This window comes from Schistocerca americana, chromosome 4 (assembly GCF_021461395.2).
Source record: "Schistocerca americana isolate TAMUIC-IGC-003095 chromosome 4, iqSchAmer2.1, whole genome shotgun sequence".
In the NCBI taxonomy this organism is placed as follows: domain Eukaryota; kingdom Metazoa; phylum Arthropoda; class Insecta; order Orthoptera; family Acrididae; genus Schistocerca; species Schistocerca americana.
The window spans coordinates 790002764-790021400 of NC_060122.1; the positions used below are offsets into that span (position 1 = coordinate 790002764).

The window sequence follows — 18637 nt, forward strand, 5'->3', positions numbered from 1 at the left end:
ATATTTCTGTCCTCCGCGACCACGCGCAAGCTGCTCCACTGTCAAAGTCTTTCCGCCGACAGTGCGTCCGTCGCGCTGTACTGTCCGCGTCCAGGACTCACTCCCGTATCCTGTGCCGTACTCCCCAGCACTACTGCCCTGCTCAGAACTCTCGAATCGGTGCTCCTCCCCACCTACATACAGTCTCTCCACGTGTCCTTTTTGCAACAATCGCTGTGATTGGCTAGAGCGCTCCCGCCCTGTCTTCAAACCAACGCACACTCGCAAACATAATGAAACATATTCGTAATACCGGATCTACATTTAAATACTTGAAATTAAATAAATATTCCTACGGCTGGATCATAAACACGCTCTAACACACGTTATTAAATACATAATCAAATAAACTTATATCAAAGGAATGGAAACCGAAGGTAGGCAAGTAGCCTAATGTCTCCCTGCTTTCTAAAACACAGTAAATATTTAACCAATTTCTTCATTAATAGTATATATCGGTTATAAACAAAGACATAGATGAATAAACATATTTATAAGCATGCAGCTAACGTTTTTTCGTGTAAGTGTGGAGTACTTATGGCCTGACGCGATCGATAGTAATCGACCACTTTGACCTCCAATAACTCATGTACTATTCAAGTTACATGCCGGTAATTCCTACCAATTCAGGTTTACACTGATAGCTTTCTACAGACACGGCGATCGACGAAATCGGATGAGGCGTTTATATTTTGGAAATTCGTTGCCGGGTGTTAGGCCTACTTGTATAATTTACCGTCACATACTAAACTTTAAACTAATAAAGATATTTCCAGAATTTTTTAAAATAAAGATATTGATAATTTGATTACACCATCAGAATCATAGTGCAAGTAATAGTAATGTGCTTGTTCGCCCGCATCTCGTGGTCGTGCGGTAGCGTTCTCGCTTCCCACGCCCGGGTTCCCGGGTTCGATTCCCGGCGGGGTCAGGGATTTTCTCTGCCTCGTGATGGCTGGGTGTTGTGTGATGTCCTTAGGTTAGTTAGGTTTAAGTAGTTCTAAGTTCTAGGGGACTGATGACCATAGATGTTAAGTCCCATAGTGCTCAGAGCCATTTGAACCATTTTTTTGTGCTTGTTTCTTTTTGAGGTATCATGATTCATCTGGCTACTATTAATTTCTATACGAATTGTGAAATTTCTTGTAGCGGGACTTTGAATTTCGCCGCGCTACACTCGTTCCCTCAGATAAAAAATATCCCGTCGCAGCGGTATGAGCGCTCGACGGCAGAGAAAATACTAAAATTGCAACTCTTTTTTTGTTTTCTATTCGTTTCTTAATTGTCTCTCGAGAGCGGAAGCTTAATGCAGACATGATCTGATGCTGACGTAAAAAAACGTATTAGCTAGTCTTGATCTGATTTTAATGTGTAGACATTGTGAAAGTTGTTATGAAATTCGGAGGATGGAGAGAATCAACTAAAATAAATTGCATTTAATATCAAGACGGTTTTGGATACATTACAAATTCCTGGACAATGAAACTTATTGAAAGATTTCGGAGCAGACTTTTCACGCAGAATTGAAGGAGATTTTTGAAGACCTGGACGCCGTACGAAAGAAGACAAGTTTACCTGGTAAAGGATGAACTCTTATCTCCGTCATTTCCCCCTGTCAGTTACATTTTGTGATTCTCTGTTCTTTTTCAATACTTTTTGTAGAGGAAATTGGTTTAACTTTTGCTCAAAAACGCCACAAGGACCACTCCAACAATAGCTTTTCTGTAATACGAAGTCCGATTTGCTTTTCATTCTTTTCCTTTTTTTTCACGGTCGTTTACGATTTTAAAACCCCCTTTTTATTCACGATTTCTTCCACATTTTCAACCTCTTTTCTTCTCTCTTATTTCTCTTCTCTTTTTTATTAACCACTACAGTCTGCTATTATGGTTTTACAAAGTCCACACCGAGCGAGGTGGCGCAGTGGTTAGACACTGGACTCGCATTCGGGAGGACGACGGTTCAATCCCGCGTCCGGCCATCCTGATTTAGGTTTTCCGTGATTTCCCTAAATCACTCCAGGTAAATGCTGGGATGGTTCCTCTGAAAGGGCACGGCCGACTTCCTTCCCCATCCTTGCCTAATCCGATGAGACCGATGACCTCGCTGTCTGGTCTGCTTCCCCAAAACAACCAACCAACAAAGTCCACCATCTTTGGCACTCCCGGCATAGACATCTCCTTCACCAATACATAACACCGTTCTTGTCAAAGCGGAATTCCCAGCCACGCGGCTGGACCATGCGCTGGGGCTGCCCCTCTCGTCCGGCTAACGTTCGCTACCACGTGTCTGCTACCGGGCCCCGGCTGGCATCCGGCTCGTGCAGCGACGCCAACTTAGAATGTTTTCAGGGCGCCACAATTCGCCCGTTACCTCACACCCATTATCCGAAGTGACCCTGATTTCGACAAGATGTGGTTCACGCAAGACGGAGCTCGACCTGATAGAAGCATGAGGGTATTTAATGCCCTGGAGGAGCATTTTTCGGACCACATTCTCGCTCTGGGATGCCCAGAGGCCACTGGCATGGGCCTCGATTGCCCGCCATATTCTCCGGATCTGAATTCATGAGACCTCTTTTTGTGGGGTTATGTTAATCACAAGGTGTGCAGCAATAACCCCAAAACCACTGCTGAGCTGAAAACAGCCGTTCAGCGGGTCATCGACAGCATCAATGTTCCGGCACTTCAGCAGGTCATGCAGAATTTCACTTTTCGTCTGCGCCACATCATCGTCAATGACGGCAGGCATATCGAACATGTCGTAACCTAAATCCGAATATCTGTAGTGACGTTTACCTGTTGTATAAAGTGTGTGCACGCCGTACTTTGTAACTAGTTCGCATTTTTTTCTTGTAGTTTAATAATTGTCACCCTGTACAGGGCTATTACAAATGATTGAAGCGATTTCATAAATTCACTGTAGCTCCATTCATTGACATATGGTCACGACACACTACAGATACGTAGAAAAACTCATAAAGTTTTGTTCGGCTGAAGCCGCACTTCACGTTTCTGCCACCAGAGCGCTCGAGAGCGCAGTGAGACAAAATCGCGACAGGAGCCGAAAAGCGTATGTCGTGCTTGAAATGCACTCACATCAGTCAGTCATAACAGTGCAACGACACTTCAGGACGAAGTTCAACAAAGATCCACCAACTGCTAACTCCATTCGGCGATGGATGGAATGCGCAGTTTAAAGCTTCTGGATGCCTCTGTAACGGGAAATCAACGGGTCGGCCTGCAGTGAGCGAAGAAACGGTTGAACGCGTGCGGGCAAGTTTCAAGCGTAGCCCGCGGAAGTCGACGAATAAAGCAAGCAGGGAGCTAAACGTACCACAGCCGACGGTTTGGAAAATCTTAAGAAAAAGGCTAAAGCAGAAGCCTTACCATTTACAATTGCTACAAGCCCTGACACCCGATGACAAAGTCAAACGCATTGAATTTTCGGCGCGGTTGCAACAGCTCATGGAAGAGGATGCGTTCAGTGCGAAACTTGTTTTCAGTGATGAAGCAACATTTTTTCTTAATGGTGAAGTGAACATACACAATGTGCGAATCTGAGCGGTAGAGAATCCTCAACCATTCGTGCAGCAAATTCGCAATTCACCAAAAGTTAACGTGTTTTGTGCAATCTCACGGTTTAAAGTTTACGGCCCCTTTTTCTTCTGCGAAAAAAACGTTACAGGACACATGTATCTGGACATGCTGGAAAATTGGCTCACGCCACAACTGGAGACCGACAGCGCCGACTTCATCTTTCAACAGGATGGTGCTCCACCGCACTTCCATCATGATGTTCGGCATTTCTTAAACAGGAGACTGGAAAACCGATGGATCGGTCGTGGTGGAGATTATGATCAGCAATTCATGTCATGGCCTCCACGCTCTCCCGACTTAACCCCATGCGATTTCTTTCTGTGGGGTTATGTGAAAGATTCAGTGTTTAAACCTCCTCTACCAAGAAACGTGCCAGAACTGCGAGATCGCATCAACGATGCTTTCGAACTCATTGATGGGGACATGCTGCGCCGAGTGTGGGAGGAACTTGATTATCGGCTTGATGTCTGCCGAATCACTAAAGAGGCACATATCGAACATTTGTGAATGCCTAAAAAAACTTTTTGATGTGGTGGTGGTGGTTAGTGTTTAACGTCCCGTCGACAACGAGGTCATTAGAGACGGAGCGCAAGCTCGGGTTAGGGAAGGATTGGGAAGGAAATCGGCCGTGCCCTTTCAAAGGAACCATCCCGGCATTTGCATGAAACGATTTAGGGAAATCACGGAAAACCTAAATCAGGATGGCTGGAGACAGGATTGAACCGTCGTCCTCCCGAATGCGAGTCCAGTGTGCTAACCACTGCGCCACCTCGCTCGGTAAACTTTTTGAGCTTTTGTATGTGTGTGCAAAGCATTGTGAAAATATCTCAAATAATGAAGTTATTGTAGAGCTGTGAAATCGCTTCAATCATTTGAAATAACCCTGTACATTTACATCTTCACTGGCTCATGCAGCTAAAGCTTAATCGGAACCGCCCTGTAGGTTACGGGGTGAGGTCCCAGTGCCGCGGTTTCCCTCGTGTCGCTGTTCCTGGTACTACTTTATTTCCCGTCGAGATGTTCTTCGGCAAAGTAGCGCGGCGCGCCTCTGCGGCGGAACTCCGTCGCGAGAGCCCAATGGTCCGTGGGGAGCAGACTGGCAACTCGGCCTGTGCTGGTGGACGAGCTCCGTGCTCCATCGGACACCTCCCTGGGGCCCGTCGGTAGCCACACGGCGTGACGGGCTGTGGCCGACGGTACACTGTTGCCCTCTGCTGGCGCGAAAAAAACAGCTAACCAATCTGAAAGCCAACTAAAGAGTGCATGCACTCCCACTGTTCGGACAGATATTTTTTACGGAGACAAACAAAGTTTCTCGACTTCGCACAACGATGTCGGTCATATCAATCATATTTTGCATGTGTTATGTTTGTTTTGCAGGGCGTCTGACGAAGGGTGACAGTTACTGAACTATCTGAAAAAACCGTAAATTAGTTACAAACTACAACATGCACGCACTTTATTCAACATGTAAACGTCAATGCAGATATTCACAATTCAGTTATGACATGTTCGATATGCCTGCCACCATTGGCGATGATGTGGCGCAAACGAATAGCGAAATCCTGCATGACCCGCTGAAGTGCCGGAACATAGATGCTGCCGATAACCTTATGAATAGCTACAGAATGAGATTTTCACTCTGCAGCGGAGTGTGCGCTGATATGAAACTTCCTGGCAGATTAAAACTGTGTGCCCGACAGAGACTCGAACTCGGGAGCTTTGCCTTTCGCGGGCAAGTGCTCTACCATCCGAGCTAGCGAAGCACGACTCACGCCCGGTCCTCACAGCTTTACTTCTGCCAGTATCTCGTCTCCTACCTTCCAAACTTTACAGAAGCTCTCCTGCGAACCTTGCAGAACTAGCACTCCTGAAAGAAAGGACACTGCGGAGACATGGCTTAGCCACAGCCTGGGGGATGTTTCCAGAATGAGATTTTCACTCTGCAGCGGAGTGTGCGCTGATATGAAACTTCCTGGCAGATTAAAACTGTGTGCCCGACTCCGCTGCAGAGTGAAAATCTCATTCTGGAAACATCCCACAGGCTGTGGCTAAGCCATGTCTCCGCAGTATCCTTTCTTTCAGGAGTGCTAGCTCTGCAAGGTTCACAGGACAGCTTCTGTAAAGTTTGGAAGGTAGGAGACGAGATACTGGCAGAAGTAAAGCTGTGAGGACCGGGCGTGAGTCGTGCTTCGGTAGCTCAGATGGTAGAGCACTTGCCCGCGAAAGGCAAAGCTCCCGAGTTCGAGTCTCGGTCGGGCACACAGTTTTAATCTGCCAGGAAGTTCCGAATAGCTGTCTTCAGTTCGTCAATGGTTTTGGGGTTATTGCCGTACACATTGCCTTTAATATAGCCCCTACAAAAAGGAGTCGCATATGCTCAGATGCAGAGAATATGGCTGCCAATCGAGGCCAATTCCAGTGGCCTCTGGGCACCCCAGAGCCAGAACGCAGTGCCAAAGTGCTCCTCCAGGTAATTAAACACTCTCCTGCTTCGATGGGCTCGAGCTCCGCCTTGCATGAACCACATCTTGTCGAAATCAGAGTCACTTTGAATAATGGGGACGAAATCTTCTTCCAAAACCTTCAAGCACTCTCCAGTAGTCACCGTGTCATCAAGGAATATTGCACCGATTGTTTCTTGATTGCGCATTGCGCACCACACAGTCACCCATTGAGGGTGAAGAGACTTCTCGATCGCGAAATGCGAATTCCAAGTCCCCCAGATGGGCCAATTTTGCTTACTGGTGAATTCGTCCAAACGAAAGTGGGCTTCGTCGCTAAACCAGACAACAATGAGCATACTAATTTCCATTATGCCTCACTGCCAACCGTGCAGTTTTAACGTCCTAACACAAACTCTTCAGAAGTTATGACGATTTTATTTCATATACTTCAATAACTGTCACCCTGTAATTAGCAGTCAAAGCTGGCTCAGGTGAATACATGCGGTAACAGAATGATTACGTTCCAGTAAACATGGATATGCGAGATAATTTCGAATGTGTTATTACGAGTCTCCACTGACCTGAGTAGGAAATATTGTTCTAGTTCGCACAGTATTAAAATCTGTTCAATGTCCGCACCTGTTAGCTGAGTGGTCAGCGAGACGGAATCTCATACTAAATGGCCCAGGTTCGATTCCCGGCTGGGTGGGACACTTTCTCCGCTCAGGGACTGGGTGTTGTGTTGCCGTTATCATCATCCTTTCATCCCCATCTACACGCAAGTCGCTGAAGAGGCTTCAACTCGAAAGACTTGCACCAGACGAACGGTCCACCCGATGGGAGGCCCTAGCCACTCGGCATATCCATTTCCATCTGTTCTATTATTCCCAACTTAATTGGCTTCAAATATAGTACGTGGCCTATTTTAACAAACAAAGAAAAAATGCGCAAATACTTCTGCAACTTCCATGTTGCAGTTTATTGTACGCTTCTGCCTGTATCGTGGTCGCTTTGGGATGTAATACTGCACGTGTCTCTGCAGTAATGCAAAAGTATTTCAAGGTACCCCAGAATTGTCTTATACATCATGACAAGACTGACCATTCACTTCTGCAGTTGTTAAACCGTAGCAACGGGATTCCCGCACACGTCTGTTGTGAGATGACCGCAGACAACAAATTCGAGAAGACTGTGGTCCGGTGGTCTTGGAGATCACGCTACAGCCCTTGCTGGGTCAATCCATCTTGGACTCTATTGACGCGTGAGATGTTGTCTTACATCAGCAGCAAAATGTTTTGGTGCTCCACTGTGCGTCTGTCACACTATGACTATGGTGAGATTCCATCCCTACCTGGTGGTGATTTAATCTGAAACTTTACCTTTCAAATGTACCCTGGTGTCAATAGCTTCAACACAAAATTAACTTTGGTATCATGTGTCACCACCAAGTAACATTGCTCGATAAAGCTTGGACTATGCACACAAAAAACTGCTATAGTAGAGTGTAGAAGGTAAGTCAAAAAGCACGCAATGAGAAAACCAGAAATGACACTCTTATTCAAAGACAATAATTACTCTGAAGTCACCGCTATTCATGATCGTACTCTGAACGTGACCAAAAAGGTTCTCAATGGCATTTGTGATCAGCACGGGTGACAGTGCATGATGTCCAACATGTTCCCACGCTGGCCACGAGTTCGGTTATTGGGCGTTCCATTCCTCCACTAGCGTAGTCGACAATTACTGGATAGTCATTGGTGGATGTGGACCTGTTGCAGTTCGTCCCCACAACGCATCCCACACTTGCTCTATGGGTTTTAAATCTGTGGAACGGACAGGCCACTCCAGTCGAAGAATATCCTCCAGTTCCAAAAGCTCCTCCCACTGTCTGTTCGATGTTGCCAAGTACTGTCATGAAGTTTGAGCCTGAATGCAGCCCTTGAAAGATGCACATGGGGATGAAGTTGACGGTGCGTTTACTGTGTTTAGGTATCTGGTGGTCAGTACGCTCATGAAACCCAAAGCCTCTCCACACCACAACACGTGAACCACCAAAAAGATCAAGTTCTACGCTGCTCATATGTGAACTTCGTCTTTTCACCTCCCGCCATATCAAGGTATCACCAGCATTGTGGAACATTACCGTTTTGGTGCTCTGATGTGGGAGGTATATTGCTGAATGGAGTACTGACCCCCATATCTATGAACATAGTAGACTCTTTGGTCAACATTATCGCGATGTCGTACTCCTTGCTTGTGTGCATCGCTTCAGAGCGGCACTCGGTCCTAGTCACTTTTATAGGTGACAATGCGCGACCACATGGCAGGTGGAGGATCTCTTGAAGCGGGAGGACATTCGGCAAATGGACTGCCCCATCCGTTTTCCTCACCTAAATCTCATAGACCATGTGAGCAGCAGGTCAACATGCACCAAAACCATCCAGCAGTTGTCAACAGCGATGGAGGATGAATGGAATCCTCTACCACAAGAACTCTTTGCCGACCTTGTGGCCAATATGGCAGCACGTCGCAGAGTGTATGCAGTCGTCTGTGGTGGTCACACACACACTATTAAGAATCATGTCCTGCCTTTTGTACTGATCAGGGAACCATCATCAACCGTGGTGACTTCAGCATAGTTATTGTCTTTCAATAAAGGTATCATTGACATCTTGGGTTGTCGGGTGTTCTGGCGGATATCAGCGTCGTACTTGCACGAGGATAGCTGCAGCACTGCACAAACAGAAGAACTGAAGGTGTCGACATGGAGAACGATCCCCATACAGAGTTACAGGGGCACCAGACCGAAGATAAAACGCTCAGGGTCGGGACTGACGGACGCGGATCGCAGAGGGAACATCTAGAACGCCAACAGACCGAAATTGGAACGGCAACGCTCCAGCAGATCAAAGTGAGCGGGAGAGGACCACAGGGGGGAATGCCTGGTACCACAGACGGCATTGCAAACGCACCAGACCAACACCCAGGAGCGTGTCTGGCGGGCGCGGATCGCAAAGAGAACACCCAGGACTGCAGCGGACGGAAAAGGGAACGGCAATGCTCCAGAAGATCGCAGCGAGCGGGCGCTGACCGCAAAGGGAGCGCCTGGTGAGGGTGGAAGGCCACAGGCGTAAATACTGGACCAGGTCCACTCGAGGAGTAGTCTCAGGTCGCACCTGATGAAGGTAACAAGTTACGCTACCGAAATATCGTGCAAGTACGACGCTGATATCCGGCGGAACACCTGACAACCCAAGATGGAATTAGATCGCCGGGAAAGCCTGAAGAATTACAAAGGTATCCTTGCCGTTCGTCTCGTTGTCTATTTCTTTCAGTTAACTTCTGTACTGTACTGTAGCAGTTGCTTCTATGTATGATGCAAGTTCCTTCCAGCTCTGTCACTTGTCAGTGACACATCATATGAAAATTACTTTCTCGCTCAGGTTTTGAACACCAGTGAATTTTTCTTAACTAGGGCAATAATTTCATATTGAAGTCAATACTGGCTCATAAGTATCTCGCTAACGGCTCTCTTGGGGAGTCACGTTTACTGGTACTTTTTGCTTATACTACTGTATACATTTAGTCGCATCAGTCTTCGCTATTAATTAAGATATCTCGTGTATTATGTGCTAATAATGTAACTCTAATACCATTGCGATCTAGAATATAGTTTTGTTTATATGATGTTTTTAAGTATCAAGTTTTACACGTTTCGTAGGAATGGGGTGAGTGTAATACTGTCAAAAAAAAAAGCTTATCATTTGCATATCACAGCATCTTCTTCCTGTAGGTTAAATTTCGCGTCTGTAGCACATCATCTTCGTGGTGTAGCAATTTTAATGGCCAGAGCTGAATGTTGGAAGTCAGACGAAACGGGATTATCTGACATCAAGAACTTAGAATAGATATTTTGCTTCCTACAACTAAACAACGCAGTCTTAGTTGCTGAATCCGAAATACTGGGGAAGCTACGAAGGAAAGAACTGATTATATCTAGATTTTGCATCCGTGGGGATCCACAGCCTCTAACCGTTTACTAAAAAGTATATTGTCTATTGAAGTGTTTGTCCAGTTAGCTTGGAGTGACTGAACAAGTTTAGGTGGGACCGATTTTTTAAATTCAGTGTGAGAAATACACCTATTTATGTAGAAGCTGAGCCATTTCTCGCTTTAGTTTTATATAATTTCGTGAGTTTATCTGTCAGGCTGCAAAACTCAACAGTATGCAACGATGGAGTACGACTTCTGGCTCTATATACACTCCTGGAAATTGAAATAAGAACACCGTGAATTCATTGTCCCAGGAAGGGGAAACTTTATTGACACATTCCTGGGGTCAGATACATCACATGATCACACTGACAGAACCACAGGCACATAGACACAGGCAACAGAGCATGCACAATGTCGGCACTAGTACAGTGTATACCCACCTTTCGCAGCAATGCACGCTGCTATTCTCCCATGGAGACGATCGTAGAGATGCTGGATGTAGTCCTGTGGAACGGCTTGCCATGCCATTTCCACCTGGCGCCTCAGTTGGACCAGCGTTCGTGCTGGACGTGCAGACCGCGTGAGACGACGCTTCATCCAGTCCCAAACATGCTCAATGGGGGACAGATCCGGAGATCTTGCTGGCCAGGGTAGTTGACTTACACCTTCTAGAGCACGTTGGGTGGCACGGGATACATGCGGACGTGCATTGTACTGTTGGAACAGCAAGTTCCCTTGCCGGTCTAGGAATGGTAGAACGATGGGGTCGATGACGGTTTGGATGTACCGTGCACTATTCAGTGTCCCCTCGACGATCACCAGTGGTGTACGGCCAGTGTAGGAGATCGCTCCCCACACCATGATGCCGGGTGATGGCCCTGTGTGCCTCGGTCGTATGCAGTCGTGATTGTGGCGCTCACCTGCACGGCGCCAAACACGCATACGACCATCATTGGCACCAAGGCAGAAGCGACTCTCATCGCTGAAGACGACACGTCTCCATTCGTCCCTCCATTCACGCCTGTCGCGACACCACTGGAGGCGGGCTGCACGATGTTGGGGCGTGAGCGGAAGACGGCCTAACGGTGTGCGGGACCGTAGCCCAGCTTCATGGAGACGGTTGCGAATGGTCCTCGCCGATACCCCAGGAGCAACAGTGTCCCTAATTTGCTGGGAAGTGGCGGTGCGGTCCCCTACGGCACTGCGTAGGATCCTACGGTCTTGGCGTGCAATCGTGCGTCGCTGCGGTCCGGTCCCAGGTCGACGGGCACGTGCACCTTCCGCCGACCACTGGCGACAACATCGATGTACTGTGGAGACCTCACGCCCCACGTGTTGAGCAATTCGCCGGTACGTCCACCCGGCCTCCCGCATGCCCACTATACGCCCTCGCTCAAAGTCCGTCAACTGCACATACGGTTCACGTCCACGCTGTCGCGGCATGCTACCAGTGTTAAAGACTGCGATGGAGCTCCGTATGCCACGGCAAACTGGCTGACACTGACGGCGGCGGTGCCAAATGCTGCGCAGCTAGCGCCATTCGACGGCCAACACCGCGGTTCCTGGTGTGTCCGCTGTGCCGTGCGTGTGATCATTGCTTGTACAGCCCTCTCGCAGTGTCCGGAGCAAGTATGGTGGATCTGACACACCGGTGTCAATGTGTTCTTTTGTCCATTTCCAGGAGTGTATGTGACGTGAAAGAATGTGATGAGCACGATATGTAATACATAACATACCAAATGTGCTTGATAATGGCTCGCGATCGAAATTGGCTAAAAGCGCAATTTCAGTACAGCACAATACATCCTACAATGCACAATGTATTATTTTATTGATTCTGTATACTATTGGTACGTTCTGACCGGATTCTCGCGGACATTGCACCAGCTAAAATGGCTGGGATCTTGTGCTGACTCACACCGGTGGTCGAAATAGCCCTCTCTCATACTTTGTAGAAGTTTGGTTGCTGTGCTGAATACTCACCTCGAAACTGCCCGTCTTCGGATTCATGTCCATCAGAGCGTAGTCTGCTATCCGGTCACCGTTCTCGTCGATAGTCACATTTCCGGTGATTCCTGAACAAAAAGAAAGTTTTCTTTGTAATTTTACTTCTCAACAGTACCCATAATATTCTGGCAGTGTTTCCGAAAGTTTGGACAAGCTCTAGACAGTAAAAGACCCAAGAAACTGCCTCCAATCATCGGAGGAGCACTACGCATTACTTTTCATTTAGACGGTGACATTTTAAATTAAAATTTCAACCAGTTCTGTTCAGGCATGAATGCTTGTAAATAGCTGGATAGGTCTAAGTGCTGAAACAATTGATTTTCGTCAAATATATAACTGCGTTAGAACTGTTCCAGGCAAGGCAGCTACATTGGACTTCAAACGACTCTGGAGAAAGAAAAAACTGAAGCACGGAAACAGTAATGGCGTTGCGTAACAGTATACCTTTCTTCCTACGAATGAATTACAAATAACGTCTTAAATGTTTTAATTGCCTACCTACTGATAACACTACTTTCCGCAGAAGCAAAGGATCTACTCTCAATGACGTGGTACCATGAACAACGGCACTGAATGTAGAACAAGCTGAATTAAAATACGAGACTTATTTGGAAATAAGGTCCGATCGGTCGCGAAATGGAAACCACACTGAAAATCAAAAAATGTTTTATTTGCGACAGTTAGCTACACCTTCCAGCTACTTCTCTGCATTAGTCGCCACTCCGACACAGAAGTTTGTCGTAGCTTTGTACCAACTTACCAACACCCTCGTCATATAATGCAGCTACCTGTGCGCTTCTCTGCGCTGGTCTGCAGCTCGTTGCCTGTGCCAAAATGTTGACCTCAGAGCCAGCGGTACATGTGACCACAGATAACCATTAGAGGCAGACCGGTCCGGGCTGTATGGTGGGTGATCAAACGCTTCCCATCGAAAATGCTGCAGCAGCGTCCTCAGGAGAAATCTCTCAGCAGGCATTCATACTTGACGGGAGACACTGTTCTCTATGCATGTTTACGCACTCACTGTTCACTCAGAACTGAAAAGAGCGACGTGACGCGATCGGCGAGCAAACTAGAAGCACTGCCCAACATATCTGTGCAAAGCTTCATCTGATTTTAACTGTGGTTTTCATTTCGCGACCAACAGTACCATGCTTCTGAATAACCATCCTATCTAAGATCTACAATAATATTTCAAAAAAATAATTACAAAATTAGTAACCCATAAACAGTGTTCTGCTAAATGCCTGAGAGTAACTGCAAGCAACGTCTGTACTTATACTTTTGTAGTTTTCGAACTAAGCGAGCAACCTAAAAAATGTACTTTGCAGATGCGTCTTGAGACAACTACATTTCCATGATAACTTTCTACAACAGTGTTTATTGGACGCGAATTTCAAAGACAACGGTATCGTAGAGCAGTGTAATCAGTGACTGATCATGTCTTTGGTCACGAGGATTATGTAAGAAATAAGTTCATTTGAAATTTTCGTTCTTTCGATCACCATGTAAGAGACACTATGTGTATTTTGTGACAACTATTTCTTTGCATATGGTCTTCTTGATAACCTACAGAGTAACAGAGATAGTAATATTCTTCGGTGTGACTTGATGCCTACAACTATTAATGAACTATGGTGGCTATCAAAAATTTAAAGATAAATTGTGAATATGGTCCATTTATGAGGCATGTTCACATAATAAGTGTACCTGTTGTTCTTGATTTTTATATTTTTTAGAACAAAGATTTGAAAAAAAAATTACAGTGTATTGTTGATACACTTGTTGAACATTTTTCCACGTAACCGCCACCCTGTTCACTGGATTCGGTGAGCTGTGACACAAGCTCCTTTATGCCAACCTTCAAGAACTCTCCCGCCAGCTTCTTCCCCCACTTCAAAACTTATTTCCGTACCTGCACGTCGGTTCAAAATTTAACTTCACTCACGTGTGGGTTCAGGGAGGTGAAAAGACGATAATCTCAAGGCACCAAGCCAGGGAAAAGCAGGGCTGGTTTGAAACATCCCAACCAAACAATTTCAAAACAGGCTAGGTGACTAAGGCTGCCTGAAGACGGGCGCTGTGCAACAAGAAAACTCCTCTCGTCAGCATTTCCTTCCTGTTACTTTCAATGCTCCTTTTGAGTTTTCTACGGTCTCACAATATCGTTCGGTATTGATGGGATACCCCTGAGACAGAAATTCGACCAAAATGATGTCTTTTCGGTCGCAAAACACTGAAGCCATGATTTTTTTGCCCGAAATTGTGCTTTTGAATTTTTTTGGTAGGTGGAGAATTGATGCGACGCCACTGTGACGACTGTCTTTTTGTCTCAGCTGTGGAATGAGCCACGCACATTTCATCTCCAGGGGTAATAGAACTCAGAAAATGCCCAGCTTTCAGTTCAAGTCGCTCAAGAAACCCGCGGGCGTTACTGACCCGATTTGTTTTGTGGTGCTCTGTCAGCTGGTTTGGGATTCACCTTGAACACAGTTTCCGTATCCCAGCGTCTCTGTGAGTTTCTCGAAAAAAGTGACTTCTAGAGATTTGCAGAAACATTACTGAAATGTCATCTACTGTCGATCGGCGGTCTTCACTTTCCTCGATCCTTTGCACCAATTCATCGGTCAAAATGGAAGATCATTCACTCCTCTGTTTGTCATGAAAATATGTCCGCCTACACTTAATTCTCTATACCACTTAAACGGTCTCTTTCTGTTTATAACACCTTGGCCGTAAACTGTTTTGATTCGCGAAAAGATTTCTGTAGGCATTATTCTCGTTATTCTTTGTGCGAGTAGGAGTCAGAGCACAGAATGTGACTCGACCCTGGCTGCTTTTTTCCCGAGATATTTCACGCAACTGGATACTACGACGTGAGTTTACGTACTACCTCCTGCCTGCAACGGTTTCTGTGGTCAGGGGATCCCTCTCCACCATTCAATGTCGCCAGCCCCAAAAATCACAGCCAGTTTTGGACAGTACACTTACTTTTTGAACATGCCTCGTACAGCACAGTCTAGCTTGATGTTGTTGTTGTTTTTGCTGTGCTCTTCAGTCCGGCGCGCCATGCTACTCTATCCTGTGCAATCTTCCAGTACCTACTGCAACCAACATCCTTCTGAATCTGTTTAGTGTATTCATCTCTTCGTCTCCCTCTTCGATTTTTACCCCCACACTGCGCTCCAATACTAAATTAGTGATCCCTTCATGCCTCAGAATATGCCTTACCAACCGATCCCTTCTTCTAGTCAAGTTGTGCCACAAATTACTCTTCTCCCCAATTCTATTCAATACCTCCTCATTAATTATGTGATATAGCCATCTAATCTTCAGCATTCTTCTGTAGCACCACATTTCGAAAGCTTCTGTTCTCTTCTTGTCTAAATTATTTATCGTCCATGTTTCAGTTCCATACATGGCTACACTCCGTACAAATACTTTCAGAAACGACTTCCTGACACTTAAATCTATACTCGATGTTAACAAATTTCTCTATTTCAGAAACGCTTTCCTTGCCATTACCAGTCTACATTTTATATCCTCTCTACTTCGACCATCATCAGATATTTTACTCCCAAAATACCGAAACTCATATATTACTTTAAGCCTCTCATTTCCTAGTCTAATTCCCTCAGCATCACACGATTTAGTTCGACTACATTCCATTCTAACTTGATACAGAGTTTAAATGTTTTTTTGCCTATGAGTAAAGACACTAACGAGCCAGACATTATAGCTATTGTCTATCGCGTGACTGTGTCTGGTAAGGTTGCAGACAAGTGACACCGTAAGGAAAGTAGTAAATTAGCGAAGTAAAAGAATCATTCTACTGATAATACAGGCCGCAACTAGAGAAACTGTTTTACGTAAGCGACTCTGACGAGGGGAAGTTGGGATTGCTCCGCGATTACGAACGAGCATCTCGGAAACGACAGTGTCTGTCGGCTGTTCGCGTATCAGTCATGAGCATCTGTGGAAAGCGGCTGAAGGACGGTGGAAGCACCAGCATGCGACAAGGTGTTGACTGCCCACGCCTCATCGCTCTGTATAGCAAGACAGACGGCGGCCTGTGGCAGCTGTCAAGAGGAACCGCGCTGCTGCAAGCGTAAGTGCTTTGAGGCACTCCATTCATCGCACGCTGTTGAATAAGGCACTCCACATCAGGTGACCGCTCCGTGTTCCCATGTTGGCCCAACAAAATCGTCAATAACGATTGCAGTGGGCGTGGGGTCATCGCAATTGGACAGTGCGTATACTGCAATATGTCGCCTGTGTGGGTGAACTGCGTTTCTTGTAGCACCACGTCCATAGTCGAGGCTAGATACGCCGTACCCAGGCGAACGACTCCTCGGAAAGTGCACCACGCCGCGAACTCAGGCCGGTTGAGATAGTATTGTGCTAACGGGACGGCCACCTGAGCTTCCGTGGGACTTGTGGTTGTAACCGAAGGCATAATGACAGCATTAAGCTTACCACATGCATCCCATCGTTCATGATTTCTTCGTCGATGGTGACGTCGTCTTCCAGCTGGACAATTGTCCATGTTAAAAGGCCAGAACTGCTCTCCACTTATTTGAGGTGCACGCTAGTGGACCCTCGTTGGTGGTTTGGCCAGAAATTTCGCCTGAACTGAACTCGAGGGAAGACATCTGAGACCCTAGTGGGCATCAGCCTTGAACCCACTGGCGCGTAGTTTACTGCAGCTGTGTGATATGGCCGGCCGTGGTGGCCGAGCGGTTCTAGGCGCTATAGTCTGGAACTGCTACGGTCGCAAGTTCGAACCCTGCCTCGGGCATGGATGCGTGTGATGTCCTTAGGTTAGTTAGGTTTAAGTAGTTGTAAGTTCTAGGGGACTGATGACCTCAGAAGTCCCATAGTGCTCAGAGCCATTTGAACCATTTTTTTGTGTGACATGTGCGTAGACATTTGATGCTAAAGACCTCTGGAAACCTAGAGACGACTTGTCGAATCAATGGTAGGCACAATGGCAACTGTTTTGCCTTCCGATGATAAACCATCACGCTGTTAAGCAGGTGGCGATAATTTTTTGGCTCCTCAATGTTAGTTGAAGTAATGAAAGTCGCGTCAACAGGGAAGAGTTTGTATTTCAGTTCATAAATAATTAAAGACTATATTACGAGTAAGGTTTAAAAATAAATAAAGATCAGGGTGAAGTAATGGTATTTGGAAGAGACAAAGGGATCAACGGAAATATTACTTTAAATGGAGAACGTCTAACAGTGGCAGACAGTTCTACTTATTTAGGGAGTGGAAGAATAACCAACGAAATTAATAGAAGGTTACAGAAGGGAGAGAATTTCTACCAAACAATAAAACACCTGATTTGGAATAATGAAGTTTCAGAAAAAGCAAAGCTCCCTATGTATAAGAGTTATTACTTCCCTATTGTCACCTATGGAGAAGAAACATGGACAATGACAGAAAGGGACTGGAGCAGACTGCAAGCAGGTGAAATGAAATTTCTCAGAGCAGTTAAGGGAAAAACAAGAATGGACAGAGTAGGGAACGTAGATATCAGAAAGGACCGTAAACAAGAAAGTATGAGAGAAAAATTGAGAAAAAGAGACTAAGATGGTACTGCCACGTATGGGCATAGACTCCCCAAAATTATGGAAGAACTAAAGATGCATGGAAAAAGACCTAGAGGGCACTCAAGAACACGGTGGAAAAATGGGGTGAGAATATCTGCGGAAAGGAGTGGTGTGACCTGGCAGCAAGTGGAGGAAGAAAAGTGGTGGGAGGACCGAGCCAAATGGAGAGGACTCGTCAGCACCCAGACCCGGCAGTAGCTGGAGCGGGATCCGGATTTAGATAGATAGATAGACTACGAGTTTCATTCTGAATGACTAACATTCAAGCGAATTTACGCTGTGGACAAGAAGAAAAATTGTCTGAGCCAGTAACACTCTGCGGAACATCAGTAAGAAACCGTGTACTTAACCAAACACACGTTGCAATGTCGCAGTTGAGAGAAATAATTGATATTTTATTATTGTTGTATTCACATAATGCACTTAGAGTCACGCACGAAAGTAATTGCTTTTATGAGGTGACTCTCTCGCAAGAACATCTTCAGAATACAGATTCGTCACATAACTAAATGAGCAATGGGTATGGCAAAAATACACAGATTATCCAAAATTTACAATGATTTATTGATAGAAGTTGCGTATCGTAGTTAACTGAAATGGGAAGATTGTGCGTGACAATATAGTCCAATGTTCACTTGCACTGATCTCTGTTTAAGTGAATGATGACTAAAATTGCTTTTGTAATGTGGAGATTGGCTCATCTTAGCGCCAGCTGTGAACGAGACGAGAGACACTCGCTAAGACACTGTTCCGATACTGTGTGGCAATTGTCTTGAGATACTGCCTGCTCAATGGAGCCGTGTGACTGCTTATGTTCACTTTGGAAAATGAGTAGCAAGTTTGGAACTATTTGCATGACCTAAGACGGATGCATAACAGAGTCATTCTTACATGCACCCTCTCTGGAGTGTAACATTAACTATATAGCACTTGA

General features: G+C 45.9%; 1 protein-coding gene across 2 annotated transcripts in view; it reads right to left on the reverse strand.

Moving 5' to 3' along the window:
* The window catches only part of LOC124612952 (atrial natriuretic peptide receptor 1-like), a 1199832-nt gene that overhangs the window by 605031 nt on the left and 576164 nt on the right, over positions 1-18637 (reverse strand). For both annotated transcript variants that reach the window (XM_047141468.1, XM_047141467.1), the window contains one exon: positions 12065-12156. In XM_047141468.1, the coding sequence (XP_046997424.1) occupies positions 12065-12156 (92 nt within the window). The remainder of the gene's footprint in view (positions 1-12064; positions 12157-18637) is intronic.